The 18,511-nt window shown below is 41.6% G+C and overlaps 1 protein-coding gene across 4 annotated transcripts in view; it reads right to left on the bottom strand.

The window, feature by feature from the left end:
- Window positions 1-395: 395 nt before the first annotated feature.
- Window positions 396-18,511, bottom strand: part of ar (androgen receptor) — a 34,410-nt gene continuing 16,294 nt past the window's right edge. For 3 of the 4 annotated variants that reach the window (XM_053846604.1, XM_053846606.1, XM_053846607.1), the window contains exons 4-8: window positions 13,041-13,319; window positions 9,834-9,978; window positions 3,264-3,394; window positions 3,050-3,201; window positions 396-2,163 (exon numbers count right to left, since the gene is read on the bottom strand). In XM_053846604.1, the coding sequence (XP_053702579.1) occupies window positions 2,005-2,163; window positions 3,050-3,201; window positions 3,264-3,394; window positions 9,834-9,978; window positions 13,041-13,319 (866 nt within the window). In that variant the 3' untranslated portion in view covers window positions 396-2,004. The remainder of the gene's footprint in view (window positions 2,164-3,049; window positions 3,202-3,263; window positions 3,395-9,833; window positions 9,979-13,040; window positions 13,320-18,511) is intronic. The other variant, XM_053846605.1, reaches the window with a different exon arrangement.

Below are 18,511 nucleotides of genomic sequence, written 5' to 3'. Positions count from 1 at the left end.
TGCGACAGACAGACGCTCTCTGATGGCACCATCTCATGGCGCACTCTCCTCTGAGTAACTGCAAAATAATAACAAGCAAGTCGCATTTTCTATTAGTGAATTTTCACTAAATTGTGCTAAAATGTCAAAATATCCAGCTGGAAAACGAACTAGTTTTCGAATCAGCACATTCATGCTTCCATTCTGACGCTTGATCTGAACTTCAACAAGTTATCACTCCACCACACACAGTGATAAGCAGCATGTGTTACCAACCGAGCTACTGAGGCTGGTGCGTGTGTATTGTCACTCTCTAATGTACATAACATAAATAGTAGGAAAAAGTGAAAACAAGACAAACATTTTTACAGAAGCACATTGACATTGTTAGTGCCAGAATCGTTTTAATTGCCTTTAAAAGATGACGCAGCTCTGCGAGTTTGAAAAAACATATGTATTGAAAAACACACTAGTTCACAAAAGGTAAAAATCATACAAGAGATGACCGCAAAGGTCAAATGTCTGGACACCGAAAACCAACAGGGATCAATATATACAGTTACTGGAGCATGTAGAGGAACAGCCATCGCACACCAGCTGTTGTCCAATATACAAACACTGGAGTGACAAAAGTCCGATTAGTATTTACACATGGACGGCTCATTCATCACTCTGCCAGGTGCATAAGAAAGCTACAAGATTTGGAGCCTCAAAAATGAGAGAAAAAAAAATTGAAGCTGGTATGGTCTGCCGTTCACGGGATGTGGCAGCAGCTAGATCTGAGCACGGGGCTTTAATAGGTGGTAGGCTCAAGTGTCACAGAGCTTCTGAAGTCCCTTTTCTCCCTGTTGCTGCTCAAACTGCTGGAGAACAAGACAGCACAGACGTGAGGCCGACCTTGGCGCTGAAATTGTTGATGGTGAGATAGAAAAAGTCTGCCTTTACATCCACAGCCTGAATCTAACCATTGGTGTTGGAACTACAAGCATCAACGAACACGAGACGCATGCGTCAAGCTGTCACATGGCAGAAATGAATTTACATCACAATAAATTTAGTGCAGAGGAAACTTGTGGAGAGACAGGTATATACAAAACTTCAGCATGTGATATCTGGATGAAACGAAAAGCAAACCATTGTTTCTCCTCAAGGCATTCCACAGACTGTTCATCTTCAACGTTTGGCAGAAGCAGTCAAACCGCTTCTCCCGGATCTGTGTTGGCTGCAGGTGGATATTTGTTGTCCTATTGTCAACGCTGTCCACATCCAGATTCTCTTTGCCGTTCATGATCCATTAGTAGATTAGATAGTAGATTAGTAACACAAAACAGGTGACGCAGAGTACAAAATGTGGTTCGTCTTTTAGTGAGGAATCAATTTGAAACTTTTCAAAGACCAACAATGTAAATAACTGGGTGTCGACCTTTATATTTTCCTTCATAACTGTGATGGAAATTACTGGAAAACTCACTCAAATGATGGAAAAAATATTGATAATTCCAAATTGGTTTTTATGTTACTGAATGTTGACAAGGGTTTTAGCCGTGACAGGTCAACACACACACACACACCCCAGTCTCTCTCTAACCATCCAAAAGGCCAACCTTAACCAGGACTCTGAGCCAAATTGAAACCCTATAATAATGACAATTTGGAGTTTTTATCCTTAAACAGAGGCTTAACCTTGTACGGAGTTGGAAAAAAACTATACAAATATACTTTGTTCAAGACTGGAATCAAACCAGAAGTGTTTGCTTGTCAAGTTTTTAAGGACACTTAAAGATCAAAGTGTATGAAAAGTTAGTCAATCAGTTGTGTCTTTTTGAGTGTGTGATCCATTCACGACCGGCGGCACTTCCAGTAAAGCTCAGAGCAAACTCAATGCACTGTAAAGTTTAAACGTAGAAAAAGAGATGAAGAGGCTACACGCTATCTGACCAAGGGTGGAGGAAAACAGCACCATGCCTCCGTACAGCTCAGTGGAGATGAGTCACTTTGATTCCAAAATACAAAAGCAGAAACCCTCTACTCATGGAACAAGATTGGTTTGGCCAAACCAGCCAGGATCTTTGGTACGTGGACAGAGATGATTTCTCCGATCATCTCCGGGAAGCTGACCTTTGAGGGCAGCGACTGCGCCTGGACAAACAGGTCGAATGTAAACTGGTGGAGCTTCTTCACTGTCTGGAACACAACAGGGAGCGTCTGGTCAGTCAGGTGAAGACTAGGGATTAATCTGACACAAAAATGTAATATCATGAATACAAAAAACTCAAATATGCTGGTAGAAGACTCCCACTCGCAACAGGTTCACAGCTTTTCAAACAAAGCCTCAAATTTGACTTTTATTTTGAGGCCATTTGGTAAGATAAAACTGCTAATTTTACTGATGCATATTTATACCTTATAGACGTGAAGGTGAAGGTCAAAATGAGTTGTGCTGTGCTTTAACAATATTTTACACAACAAAGAAGCCTCACAAAACGGATATTTAACAACAAGAAGTTGCTAGATGACGCAGCCCAGAGATGGACCATCCTACGCTCACCACTAGGGCTGGCCAGTACTAGTTCAACTGTAAATACAACACATTCATGACCATATTTTTGTTTCTTCTTTTCGTATTTTCCTCAAAATTTGTTGAAAGAAAATTCATAAATTGCCTTTTCATTTAGTTTAGTTTTGTTAAATCATTCTTAATATCCTTAATATGCTTCCATGTGGTATGGTTCATTTCATACTCATCACTTTTTTTCCATCACATTTTGTAGTTATCACCACCTTTCTTTGGCATGATGGCCCCTCACAATAGTCACAGTTTATAATGTGGCCCTTTAGGAAATTTAACTGTGAGAATTCTCACTTTAATCTCAGAATTATGACTTTTTTTTCCTTCACTGGCCCTAATCCTCTTCCGTATTGTTTCCTTTGTGCTCACATCAAGTTGTTTTTTTTTTTGGTGTTCCCTTGGAACAGCGCTAACAGGCTAGCTATGTTTAGGGAATTAAATCAAGGTACAAACAAGTTCTAGCTTGAACGACTTCATGCCAGGCTCATGATGTCATCTTACCATCTGCAGCGAGTCCAGGAGCCGCGTGAGCTTGTCGAACCTCTGCGAACACACGGACGTGATTCTGTAGCTGATGAGGCGGTCCAGTTCGTTAATGTAGGTGAGACGCAGCTCGTCGAAGTACTTCTGACTCTTAAGGCCTTCAACCGGAACTGGAAGGAAGAGAGGCGTTAGGCCTGGCCCCTCCTGTCTGGGCTGTGGAGGGAGAACTCACTGATGCTGAAAAGCAGCAGCGCCTTCATGCACAGGAACTCCTCTTGAGTGATCTGCAGCAGCATGAACTCCTGCGACAGGTGCTTCATCCGTATGCAGTGCTCGTACATGGTGGAGATGTGCATCCGGTGCCTGCAGGGGTGACAGAAGGGCACAGAGAGATCAAAGTTTTAAAACCACAGAATGAGTCTAAACTTGGGAAATTTCTCATGTAATGATCGAGCACAGCACATGACACTTCCATCTATTACCGCTGGAATAGTGAATTATCCTGGTAACATCACAGATTTCCGCAGTGTAATCTTTCACACTCGCAGCCACTCTTCAACACCGACGTCCTCGGAGCTGGTTTCACCTTTAAACCTCTAATATTCGACAGCGTTTGAGGTGAGGCGAAGCTTTCATTTGTGGATAATTTATCAAGCGGCTGAGTAGTGATTGGGAAGTATTTCTCGGCAAATATCCACCTTTCCCTCATAAGATTTTGCAGACGAGCGTAAATAAGGAATGATTGGGGGAATTGAATGTAGATGAACAGAACTTTTTGCGACAGAGTTTCTGATCTTGATGTATAAATGATGAAGAAGGGAACTTGACAGCTGGAACTTCAAGTTAATATTCACATAAATTTCTTTTATGGTGTCAAACTTAAATACTTTATTTGATGTACTTTTTGACTTAGACCTCTCATCAACCTTCATGTTTTTTTGATTGTTTACCTCCGAGATTCCCAACTACCATGAGGAGTCCTTAAGAACAACCCTGACGCTTCCAAGTTTCTGGTCCAAGTTCCAGGTCATTGGCTGTCGTGCCCCGCATATCCAGTGTTGGAAACGTTTTGGAAATGCCAGCTCCAATGTTTTTGCAACCTCTTACGGCACTGATAATTTCACTTGGTTTTGGTGACCCAATGGAGAAGAAATGGGCGGAGCCAAAGCCGGAATCGCCGCCGATGTTAACATTAGCCTGGATGCTAGCCGACTGTTGTTTGTTAAGAAGAAAAAAAACATACTGTTGTCCATACATGTTGTATTGTTCATGTTGTCAAAGACGATAGACCATTTGAGTCGCTAACGTGTGATACGAGAGAAAGTCAACAAACAGAAGAGTAGTCCTTGTTACTAAAATGTCCCTGTTGTCCTATCCAACATTGTTTTTCAATAAAGTACTTTGGTATCCTGTAAATCTCTCTCTCTCTCTCTCTCTGTCTCTCTCTCTCTCTCTCTCTATATATATATATATATATATATATATATATATATATATATACACCACGAAGGCAAATAAAAAGGAGGTGTTTTCCCCAAAACCTGTCCTCAGTAGATATGCTTAAACACACACACAAATTGTCAGACAGATGAACGCAGCAAATGTCAACCCTCGTGGAGGTGATAAAAAAAACAAGCAACATTATAGCCTCGTTTGTGGTGCAAACTAATTGACCACCTGTTCATTGATGCTCCACTATTTCACTTTTATTTTACCATGTTCATGCAGTACCTACAGCACAGTGCAGTATGCGAGCAGTCCTAAATGAGCTACTTCACTTTAGAGCAAATAATCTACACTGACATTGTTGTGGCTCCAGTTAGATGGAAGAGACAGCACATCACAGAGAGCTAAGACGGCAGGGGCTAGTGAGACGATCCCAGTGTAAGCGCGGGTTCCGGCCGGGCCTTTAAGAGAGTTATTTTGATCAATTAATTACAGAGAAAAATAATGAACCGCGTACTAACTTTCTTCCCCAGGGAACATTTTTCAGTGCACCATTTCCAGGTGCAATGTGTTGTCATAACCAAAACATCCATGATGAAGGACACCAAATAGGGATGGAAAATTCAAGATACCAAAAAGGAACTTCAGCATAGACGCTGAGAAAATGCTCTCTACACTTTCTGCAGCAAAGCGCTGAAGCACTTCCACCCTGATGATTATTCTCATGTCGGCAGAACTAAAATTTGATCTTTACCATATCAAATATTAAAATGTAATTAATCACATCACAAAACCTGTAATTAATTAGTTACATTTTAATCAAGTCCCACCCCTAGCACATTCCTTTGACTAGAAGCTTCCAGTTATCAAATATGAATGAATGTTTTCATTCCTAAACGTTTGAGGACTGTTTGTGGCAACAATTACATTCAAAATGCATCAGTGTGGACCGAGGCCATATTTCTGTGCTTAGCATATAATGGTGTGCAGCACCACACTGGAGCCTAGAGTGAGTGTTGAACTAAAAACACACACAAGTGAAGTCACAATAACTGCTTCACTTCACCGAATTAAAGTTGCAGTTTTTCTCATGATCTGCTGTTTACCGAGCCGTTGTTCAGAAGCTGGGAACGTTCGACCTGGTTTACAGTGACTCATGAACACGTCGTACCAACAGAGCATTTGCACGCTGATCAAGCTGCACTGACTTGGCCTCACAAGTTGTTGTCAAGAGCTCACTGAGTCCAAGCTGTCATGTTCATACTTAAGGGCTCAGTAAGTCATCAAAAAAGTGCATTCACTCTGATACACCTGTCAACAAATGCAAGAAGTGCTCACTGCAATGAACAGCTTTGTCCTGCCACTCACATAATGAAATAGAAACAATGAATCTGAGTGACTCAAGTGAGACACTAAACCAATAATAGGGGGTGGTTTACTGAGTGACTTCACACCACCAGGGGCGAAACAGTAGCTCACATGAAGCTGTTTTCATTTACAGGGTAGTTAGACTCTAAATAAACAAGGCGAGCTAACTGCGGTAATTGCCAAACCGTCGAGTACTGGAAGTGACATGCATATGCTTATTTTCTTGGATGTTGCATGAATGACTTAATTTTTTTTTATCCCAAGGTAATAATTATCAAGAGAGAATTTTTATCTTGTGATAATTCGTATCTTGAGATAACAGTTATCTCGAGATAATTTTTATCTCAAGATACAATCGTAAATGTCTGCGCATGCATAACTGCCTCTCTGGCAAAGCATTTTGTATACATCCACCTGTAACCATGATGTCTCTCATGGCTTCATAACTGTTCATAGACGTTCATTCACTGTCTGCAAGGCAGAATATTGCAGACGGCCAAGTCTATGCGCTTCTAACACTCTGATCAAGTGCCACTCTGATCATGAAAATCATGATTTTGAATTGATATAATATAATTAATTAATATAACATAAATCATGAGATAACAATTATCTCGAGTTAATTGTTGTCTCAGGATAAAAAAATAAATAAAGTCATGCATGCCACAACCAAAAAAATAAACACATGCATGTCACTTCCAGGACTCGCCAAGATATCAAAGTTGATTGTCATGTTTGCTGCTGCACCTCTTTTTTTCTTAAGCAGTGTGTCACAGCAGCCTGAGATTGACGGTCATCACAGGTTTTACTGTCTTGATCTTGGACATGAACATGCCCGTGAGGGAGTCTGGGATCACACTCTTGATCTCCGGATTAGTCGCCCATTAGCCACGCATGATGTTCCTCTGTCTGAAACCATATCACCTTCCAGCCCAGCAACATATGCCCACAAGTGTGGTAAACCTACACTTGTCTTCAGTCACAAAACCCCAACAATTATTTAATGACGGCATGAATTTGGTGTCTCATTACGCCAACACCGCAGACGTTTTTATCCCTCTTGAAGTTCAGCCTTTGCTTGGCAGGAGACACTAAGCAGCACATTTAAAGAATGACAGGGAGCACTTCAGTCCATTAACACCTGCTCCAGCCTTTTTCAAAAAGCTCAAATTACCCACCTCCCCTCAAGTGTGTGAGCCCTACCAGCTCTCATTCACTCATCAAAGTGTGAACCACTAATCCACCTTAAGGAGCCGAGCAATCGACTGCATCCTACCCATGCATCACTTTTGCTTAACTTCCTGTATTTGACAGGAAATATGAAGCAAACAATTAAGGCATGATAGCCAGCGCTGCTTTTTTAAAAATGAAATAGTGGATGAAATCTCATCTGCCCAAATAATAACTACCATGACTACACTTGTGCTTTTTAGGGAATTCTGTTTTGCTTACTTTTGAAAACAGTATATCTTTATGTTTTTCTGGATACTGGCGCAGGGAAGGGCAACAAAACAACTGAAAATCTTGTGTTCCATCATGGCGACAGATTCACTTACATTCTAGATCAGCAATTCTCAACTGGTGGGACACAGAGCTGCTTTCAGTGGGTCACAAGTTATTCCCATTGTACTTGTTACTCCCATTACGAGCCATTGTTTTTTGCACCAGGACATGAGTACACTTAAATGGCCTCTATCGGTCTGCAAGGTAAGAAAGAAAAAAACTACACTTGCTTGCATGACTTACTTTTCATGGCCCACGTGCTGCTCTCAAACAATGCTGCAAAATGTCACGCAAAAAATATAGGCCAGAGTAACTATTACTAGTTCCAAAAGTGCTTTTCAAAGCTGCTGTATCGTCATCCAGCTATCATTGTCACAGATGACACACACACATGATCAGCAGCCACATTAGATAAAGGTGGACAACAAGCAAGTTAAGTCCAACCAGGGACAAGTTTCTGGCAGGGCTGATGGAGACCCACCATGTCTCTCAGAAGCTGAGTCTGACGGAACCACAACTGTTGATCATAGTGGGTCCAGACCCGTTGAAAACCACAGTTCTATGCTACAGGACTGGAAGAGGGTCTAACCTCTGACTTGAAAACTCAAAGGAAGTGCAAGAAACATACAACCTACGATCTGCTTGACTTATGTCCACCCGTACTCACGACCACGGCCAACAGATGCTTATTTTTGTATTCAATGTCTGGCACCGCAGCACGTAGTAGCCCGGCACTGCGTACTACAGTTACAGCAGCACAGTATCCCAGCACCTCACTCTCACACAGCCATCTACCACTACAGTAGTACCTATAACCCTCACGTCGGCCATTTTGAATGGCATTCGACTGACGTCCAATCTGACTTACGACTGGTAGGTCGGAACCGATCCCGGTCGTAAGTCGGATGTTACTTGTATGTACTTTTGGTCTCCATCAGTCACACACTATTGTGATTGCATCCGTGAGGAGATAGGACAGTGTTTTGGAACCACTAAGTCCTACACTGATATTTGATTCCACATTCCTCACTTTTATCAGTAGAAAATATGTCCTACTTCTGTCAACAGTATAATAATAATAATAATAATATATTATTATCATTATTATGATAGCTATATTTAGAATTGAACAGTGCCATCTAATGAATTAAAACAATTAATTATTATCAATGAAACATAAATACAGACAGAGGGCCACATTTGGCCGATGGGTAGCACTTTGCCCAGGTCTGCCTTAGAGGATCGTCATGTGAAGTAGCCATGTCACCCAAAAATGTTTCCAAGTATTCAGGTTTAATCACTGCAGCCAAAACTATTCAGAACCTCAAACCTTTTGTGCAAACCACATTGAGAATTGACCATATTAAAATATTGCTATATTAACAGAAAGAGCAATGACAAAGCAACAGAAAAACAAAATCCATTAGTTCATTAGGTCTCTGTGACCTCACGTTTCCCCCAACAATGTTCCGTCGATATTTGTGATACAAATGGGCAGACAGATTGACCCATGAACTTAATTCTATTAATTGCACAGTTTAAAACCCAGTGATTAATTCCTGCAGGACGTGTCTAATTACACTAAAGTGCTCTATATTATGTTGCTGCCTGCCACATCCATACACTCCAGTACCTGCACTTTCCAGCTACTTTGCATAATTACTGAGGTGTCACGTTCAAGAAGAGTAGAAAGGGCGAAAAACAGCAGACTAATGGACCTCCCCTGTTTATTAACTGACACGATGGTAATTTCCAGGAATGATCAGCGACTATAGAGCTCTCTGGTTTTTGAAAGCACGGGGGGAATAAATGTAAGTTGCCTAATGTACTTCAGATGTCTTCAAGTTGCCCTTTTTCGACGCAAGTGTCAACATCAGCCTGTTGAGGTTTGTTTATTCAGTGGTTAGCGGAGCACACACACGCTTCTCAAGCACACACATCTAAGAAGGAGCTCCCCTGTATGTCCAGAGTCGGCTCGTGAAGTCAAGACTGTTAAATTATTTGTGCGTCATTTGCACACTAGTTCTACAGCTACGCAACTGATCTGTTTAAAACTCTTAATATTCCTCGTAGCACATAATACTTATTAATTACTTAATCTTCATTAATGTACAATGCTTAAAAATGATTTGATTGTTGCCAATATTAATATACCTGGCTGCCATTCTGATGCACCATTGCTGTCTTATAATGTTCGCACGTGAATCAGTTTCACTCATCAGTGTGGCGGATTCATGTTCCTCTCTTTAATCTCATGCCGACAAAAGAACAGCCCCTGACAAAATTGGGTGATCTCCAAAAGCACAGAACCATTCCGACTCCATATTTCGAAAAATTCTATTCAAATTTCAACTTCATTGTGTTTTGAGTAAGAGCAGGACAGACTTTGTGAGAAAGTGGCAGAAGCAGAGGCGGACGGACAGAAGCAGGTGCCAGTGTTTCTGCATTGTTCGGCGCTTCGAGAAGTAGATTAAGACATACGTACTCGTTGAACACCAGATCAGGAGCGAAGTAAAGCATCCGACCATTGACGTTCTTGTAGGACCGCCAGCCCAGCGCAAACACCATCACTCCCATCCATGAATGCTGGATGACAGTCATTTGATCGTCCACATGGAGATTCCGAAAGCCTACAAATAAGACATTGCTAAATTTAAAACATACATTCAGATCAGGTTTTCATGTTTTTTTGTTCAATTTAATTGAAACAATCTCAGTACAAGCATTTGTTCAAGTGACTTTTATCATTAATACAAAAATATTTTTATTAGGTTGATGATGATGAGGATAAGGATGATGATAATGAGAATACTGAGGATGAGGATGATGATGATGAGAAGGAGGATAATGAGGATGATGATGATGATGAAGAGGAGGGGGAGAAGGATAAAGATAAGGATAACGATGTTAATGAGGATGAGGATGATGAGGATGAGCATGATGATGAGGATGATGATGATGATGATGATGATGATGATGAGGATGATGAGGAGGAGGAGGAGGAGGAGGAGGAAGAGGAGGATGATGAGGATAATGAGGATCATGAGGATCATGATGATGAGGCCGGAGGAGGAGAAAGAGGAGGTTGAGGATGATGAGGATGATGATGATGAGGCTGGAGGATGAAGATAGTGATGATATGATGAGGATGATGATGATGATGATGATGAGGCTGGAGGAGGAGGAGGAGGAGGATGAGGATGAGGATAATGAGGATATGATGAGGATGAGGATGAGAAGGAGGAAGAGGATGAGGATCAGGATAATGAGGATGAGGATGAGGATAATGAGGATATGATGAGGATGAGGATGAGAAGGAGGAAGAGGATGAGGATCAGGATAATGAGGATGAGGATGAGGATAATGAGGCTGGAGGAGGATGAGGATCAGGATAATGAGGATGAGGATGAGGAGGAGTAAGAGGAGGATGATGAGGATGAGAATAATGAGGATGAGGATGCGGATCAGGATAATGAGGATGAGGAGGAGTAAGAGGAGTAAGAGGAGGATGAGGAGGATGATGAGGATGAGGATAATGAGGATGAGGATGAGGATGAGGATGAGGATCAGGATCAGGATAATGAGGATGAGGATGAGGAGGATGATGAGGATGAGGATAATGAAGATGAGGATGAGGATCAGGATAATGAGGATGAGGATGAGGATGAGGATGAGGATGATGAGGATGAGGATGAGGATAATGAGGCTGGAGGAGGAAGAGGATGAGGATCGGATAATGAGGATGAGGATGAGGAAGAGGAGGATGATGAGGATGAGGATAATGAGAATAATGAGGATCATGATGATGAGGCTGGAGGAGGAAGATAGTGAGGATATGATGAGGATGATGATGATGAGGCTGGAGGAGGAGGAGGATGAGGATGATGATAATGAGGATATGATGACGATGAGGATGATGAGGATGATGATGAGGATGATGAGGATGATGAGGATGAGGAGGATAATGAGGATGAGGATAATGAGGATGAGGATGAGGATCAGGATAATGAGGATGATGATGAGGATGATGAGGATGAGGATGAGGATAATGAGGCTGGAGGAGGAAGAGGATGAGGATCGGGATAATGAGGATGAGGATCAGGATAATGAGGATGAGGAGGAGTAAGAGGAGGATGAGGAGGATGATGAGGATGAGGATAATGAGGATGAGGATAATGAGGATGAGGATAATGAGGATGAGGATGAGGATCAGGATCAGGATCAGGATAATGAGGATGAGGATGAGGAGGATGAGGATGAGGAGAATGAGGCTGGAGGAGGAAGAGGATGAGGATCGGATAATGAGGATGAGGATGAGGATGAGGATCAGGATAATGAGGATGAGGATGAGGAAGAGGAGGATGATGAGGATGAGGATAATGAGAATAATGAGGATCATGATGATGAGGCTGGAGGAGGAAGATAGTGAGGATATGATGAGGATGATGATGATGAGGCTGGAGGAGGAGGAGGATGAGGATGATGATAATGAGGATATGATGACGATGAGGATGATGATGATGATGATGATGATGATGAGGATGATGAGGATGAGGATAATGAGGCTGGAGGAGGAAGAGGATGAGGATCGGGATAATGAGGATGAGGATGAGGATCAGGATAATGAGGATGAGGATGAGGATGAGGAAGAGGAAGAGGAGGATGATGAGGATGAGGATAATGAGAATAATGAGGATCATGATGATGAGGCTGGAGGAGGAAGATAGTGAGGATATGATGAGGATGATGAGGATGATGATGATGAGGCTGGAGGAGGAGGAGGATGAGGATGATGATAATGAGGATATGATGAGGATGAGGATGATGAGGATGATGATGATGATGATGAGGATGATGAGGATGAGGAGGATAATGAGGATGAGGATAATGAGGATGAGGATGAGGAGCAGGATAATGAGGATGAGGATGATGAGGATGAAGATGAGGATGAGGATAATGAGAATAATGAGGATCATAATGATGAGCTGGAGGAGGAAGATAGTGAGGATATGATGAGGATGATGAGGATGATGATGATGAGGATGGAGGAGGATGAGGATGAGGATGAGGATAATGAGGATATGATGAGGATGATGAGGATGAGGATGATGATGAGGAGGACGATGAGGATGATGTTGAGGATGATGATGATGATGAGGATGAGGAGTAGGATGAGGATGAGGAGTAGGATGAGGATGAGGATAATGATGATGTGGATGGGGATGAGGATGAGGAAGATGAGGGTGAGGAAGATGATGAGGAGGATGATGATGATGATGATGATGTCGAGGAAGATGAGGATGAGGAAGATGATGATGAGCATGAGGAAGATGAGGATGAGGATGATGATGAGGAAGATGATGATGATGATGAGGATGAGGATAATGAGGATAATGATGATGTGGATGGGGATGAGGATGAGGAAGATGATGACGAGGATGATGATGATGACAAGGAAGATGAGGATCAGGATAATGAGGATGAGGATGAGGATGATGATGATGAGGATGATGAGAATGAGGAAGATGATGACGAGGAAGATGAGGATGACGAAGTTGATGATGATGATGAAGAAGATGAGAATGAGGTAGATAATGCTGCTGCTGAATGCTCCTGACATCGTGAATTGTTTACCGAACTGAGAGTCACTGTGTCCTGGACAGAAACCTCTGTCATGAGATAAGGCTCCTACCTGGGAGTCCTTTCGCCCACTTGACCACTTTGACTAGCTGTCTCTCCCCCAGCTCATTCAGGCTGGTTAGCAGGGTGGCCGCTGAGTCTGGTTGGCCGTAATCGTGTCCCGCATTCACCACCTCAGGCTCGATGGACTCCAGGATGTTGAGGAAGACAACCTGGGAGTTGAAGCTCAGGCCTGATTTAGGTGAGACATTTTGCATGGGCTCTATCTGGTCCTGGACATTATGGTCCTCCTCAGAGTTCTTCTGCTGTCCAATCTTCTTCAGTTTCCGGGCTGGAAAACATAACAGAAATACATAGCACAAGAGCAATTAGGACTAGGAGTATTAAAGGTCGGGCAGGAGATTTGATCCTTGAGTGTTATTTTATTGCAACAGTATTTATATATTGATATATATTTTTAAAAAACATTTTATTACATAGAACAACATAGAAGAACTGCAGCCTGCAAAAATGTTTTCAACTGATGAGCATGACATTCATCAGTCATGTTAAGCTACATGGTAATGCAGCACTGTTACACCAAAATACAGACTGCAACTCAACAAAACTGCCCAATTGATGACTATTCACAGCCAAACCTCGGCAGATGTCTTCATGAATGCGAGTGATAAACCTCCCTAACGGACTGCACTGAGGAAAAATTAAAACGCAAATCATTGTGTCAAATAATTCTAATAACAACAAAATTATATGCACCTATATTTAATGATTTGTTATTATTATGGTTTTTTTTTCTTCTAGTTGTTCAAACATTCTTCTAATAAGACTCATCCCCAGATATTTTCTGTGTGTTTGTGCAGTTGCACAGCACAGCTTGATTTTATTTTTAAATTAATGGTGAATAGTATTTTCCTGTTATGGACACATACAAACTGTATTATGAATTACTCTATTAGAATGTGATACTGTAGCTACATAAAATAGCAACCGATTCCGCATGGCAAACAAAGTGGAACCTGATAACCGGAACAACTGCTCAGAATGTTGTCTCACATTTCTGACAGACTAACAGAAACCAAAGGGTTCCATACAATTCCAGGCATCCATAACAACTTAGTGTAGTTTTACATGCTAACTTGGCCCACTGAGAAACGAGGCAAATGCTAAAGCCTATTTCTTCAAATTGCACTCTGGTTCGGGAACTCCTCAGGCAAAAGAAATCAGAAAATGTGAGTGTTTCTCAAACCATAAGCCCACTCAGCAGCAAGAGTGATTCCTTATTCCGATCTAAAGGGATGCACAGATGATGGATGGAAGGAAGCACAGGCCAGAAAAAAACAGAATTACAGGCCCATGTCGATGGGAGACTTTAAATAACATTTACGAGGAAATATCAATTTTAACCAACAATGCTCACAGTAATCTCCTAATAACTTTAAAGATATTGAATCATATTCCATTAGAATGAAAACTGCCTGAACAGATGAGCCTCATCTGCTGGAAAGGCCAGTGTCCATCACATTCTGGAAATGAAAAAAAGAGAGAGAGATGATTTCGCTTTTCCCCACTTATTGGGATTTATTCCGAAGCCGTGTCTTGTTAAAGCTCCCTCAAACTACATAAATCATTCGGATTTACATGACTTTAACAAGCACAAATGGACCTAAACAAGAATTAAAAGACCATAAACGTAATAAAATGGGCTCTTCACTTGGAAAAAAAAAAAGGGACACTGTAATTTCTTCCCCCTATAAACGCTGACAGTCGTGTGGCAGCTGCTCCATATGACAGGCTGTACTTACAACCAAATTGGTGCAGCGTTTTCTGGAGTAGCCTCACGTATAAAGTAAGCAGTGATACAAGCACGGTCCAGGAATTCAATTGTGCAAAAACATTTGCCAAATACAGTCGCTTTAAGAGAACCTTTCATTCGGTTGTATGGCTGATCTCAGGAGCTGTTCTTGACTGACAGTCCTTGCTAATAAACTTGTGATTGCTTCCTGCAGCCTTTGTCTCATTAAAACTGCCGGATTTTCAGTTAGATCAATATTGAACTGCCACTTTTAGACTTGATTTAAGTCTTCCTCCAAAGTGGCACGCTTGAAAGCAAATCGCAGATAACTTAAGCACCGATGATTTGCTTGTCAAACTTTGATCTCATGACAAACACAAAGAAAACTGTTAATTAAAAGTTCTCCACCGGGATTTTCATTGGTGACACAAGCAAAGCATGTGATCTTTGCAAAGTGTAAATAGTGTAAATAACTTTCAAACTTTGGATCCTTAATGTTGGAGCCACAGCCAGATTAAGCAAGAAAACTAGTATCGTCTTCGTTGGGTGGGATAATACTTACTCAGTTCAATTGCTATTCAAGTCTCAACACTTTCACTCACCAATGTCTGTAATCTGTTTTAATCTATAATATTCCCTTTAGATACTGATACGGAATGTGTGCTGTCCAAAAATCAGTTTTATATTTTATCCAACTGCCACTGCTTTGGAGAAAAAAAGCAAAGCAAAGATGCCAATCAAAGCCACATAAACCACGCAAAATTTACGATGTGGTCACCAAATAAAGTTGGATTTAGATTTTGATATTAGATTTTGTGAATATGTAAGACGATTTTCTTACATATTTTGAAAGTCCCGCCTACTTTGGCAATAAGCAACATGTGTAAATTAGACAAACACACACAAGACACACTGTAGCCATTAACATTCATATAACGCTGCAACTTAAAGCTGTTTTGATAGTTGAGTACCATCATTTCTGGAATGTAAGCCACTAGTTTTTTTTCGCCGTCTGAGGCCTGCAGCTTATACAACAGTGCAGCTAATAAATGGATTTTTACAGGCTGAAATCAGATTTATTTACCCTTAAAGCCCTCAAAATGCGCTGTTTTTGCCTGCGTGGCCACAGCTCCGTCAAGAGAGTCGATCTCTTGGAGGTCTGGAATCGAGAAGAAGCTGCTGAGGCCGGCAGTGGTGTTGGAACTTTGGCCACGCGGGCTAAAACAGCGCAGTTTGAGGACTTTAATGTGAATAAAAGATGAGATGCTGTCTTGAGACAAAGTGCCTCAAAAAAATACGACGTGAACTTTGGCCGCTGACTTGATCCCGGTTGTAGAGCTGCACCTCGTCTATTGTGAGAGCAACGTGGATAAATCAAGACGCTCCGTATTACGCAGCTTGTTTCCACTATTTCCTCTCGATGCTGGACCCTGTGTTAAAAACTAGTTTTGAAAAGTGTTTATAAGCCGTTGCACCACTGACCTGTTCACAGCACAGACAGCACCACTGAACCTGCGGCTTATACGCTGGTGCGGTGCGGCTTATGTATGAACAAGATCTATTTTCCTTCTTAAATTTTGTGGGTGCGGCTAATATTCCAGTGCGTTCCATCGTCCGGAAATTTCTGTCTAATCTATTGACTATATTAAGAAGAAGGGGTCAGCAGTACAGTACAGTAAAAACAGCATACTTTTGGCCCACAGAACAGATTTGGTCTTGACACACCACGGTACCACTGTTAGCGTGACTGAATATCACACAAAAATTGATTGAATCCTTGGAAGTATTTTCACAGTCCGTTGACTTGGTATGCACCATCCTTCTGCACCAACCACAACCATTCTGTTTGACCGTCACAAAACTATGTGATCCCTTCACACCTGTGTCAACATGCTATGCAAAAGACTTCGGCGTCAGCATTGGACGCAAAATTCCAATTGAAGGTAATGAATATCTGATGCCAAAAGTGTGAGAATGTTTCCTGAACACCACTAAAAATGACTCTATCCTTGTCCAAATAACAATAGTAGGCAAATGCCAGTTCGCGTAGACGCTTTGTGAAGAAACATTTAACCACCATTATGCAATGAGTTCCGCACTCACGCCAGACGTAGCAACACTTCGTCCCATTCTTAATCTATGCCACATCTTTCTGAAACTGGTTGTCATTTTCCTCTCCATGCTTTCACAGTTTACTATTCCCATCATTATCATCAGCACTCTACTGTTTAACTTACAGGGCACATTTTGGTTGCAACATAAATCAGCAGGTCAATTTAGCGCTTTTTTCATCCACTTGAAATGCCTTTTTGACACTTCGGTTTCCAGGTTGCAAAGGTCACAATGTGATTAACTCCCCTGTGCTAACTGTCTTTAAGAGCCAGAGTGTAGTCTGCCAATAAATCTAAATTGAAAAGTTGCTTATTCATTATTTGTTAATTGAAGCCAAAATCCCTTATAACCTCGTAGAACCTGGTCTCTACATATGTGAACCTGACATCATTGCCTTTTAGCACCATAGTAGGGCTGGGTATCGAATCTAATTTCAAGAATCGATTTGATTCCAATTCTCATGACTTAGAATTGATTATCACAATTCAATTCGATTCGATCCGATCCGATCTCGATTCAGTTTAGTAATTAAAAAAAAAAAACATTTTCTGAGCTGTTGCCATAATGACATGACAAGTTACGCAACATATTAATGCTAGTATCATATTGACATTCAACAGGAAATTAATGAAGGATTGGTAGTAAATGATGGCTGTTAGAGTGGTGAAAATAGGAAGGTTCAATCCCCTCCCAGATTGTAACGTTACTTTCACAAACATGTTGGCAGGATCACCTGAAAGTTCCAGACAGAGAACGTCAGATGTGTCTATACCTGTGGCGATGGACTGCTCATGGGACATTATTAGAAATATGACATTAAAAATTCACCCAAAAGATGCTGCTGTTTAATACTAATGCATTTTTATTTTATTATTACAATGAAAAAAAGATATTCTCAACCACTGAAAACGTAGAGTGCTGGTAACTGACTTAACAGCAACCTGACGGTCGTTGTGCAGTATGTAAACAGTTTCAACCTCTGTGGTCTGTACTACGTACGCAACGAGGTTCCACTCCTCATCGATATAGTAAGTTGTCAGACTCGCGTAAGATAGCGAAGCCACAGATGTCCACCTATCACTTGTAATGCCCACCCTGACTGCTGACTGAAGCTTACTTTTCACGTTTTCTTTTACTGACTGGTGCATGCTTGGGATAACAGACGTTTGCGAGACACCATAACGTAGTGTGGCTCTGTTACTTTCATTAGCCGCCTGAAGCCCTCGTTTTCAACGACGGAATACGGGCGCATAGCTTTGTAAATGAAGCCCGCAATCGCTTCAGTTATTTTGACAGAACGTGCAGAATTACCCGGTAGTGGTAAAGTTCGCTCGAGTTTCATTTGTTGTGGCCCGGTGGATGGCTTGGACAGGAGCTCTGGGTGATGTCGCGTCACGTGATTCGTGAGGTAGGTCGTATTTCCGCAATACTGCAGCACTTCCAATACCTCTATTAGGCATAACATGCTAATTGCTTTGCTTTTGTCGAGCGCATTTTTGGTTTGGTCGCGTCTGAACCCAAAATGGTGCCAGACCTGTCATGACTCTGCTCCTGTTCTGTCCCTTGAGTCATGTTTTGGTTTCTTCCGCCTCCCTTCCTGTTCCTCTGGCACACGGCAG

Source organism: Synchiropus splendidus, chromosome 17, assembly GCF_027744825.2.
Source record: "Synchiropus splendidus isolate RoL2022-P1 chromosome 17, RoL_Sspl_1.0, whole genome shotgun sequence".
In the NCBI taxonomy this organism is placed as follows: domain Eukaryota; kingdom Metazoa; phylum Chordata; class Actinopteri; order Syngnathiformes; family Callionymidae; genus Synchiropus; species Synchiropus splendidus.
The sequence above is the reverse complement of the archived record's forward strand: the minus strand, read 5'-3'. Positions and strand labels throughout refer to the sequence as shown.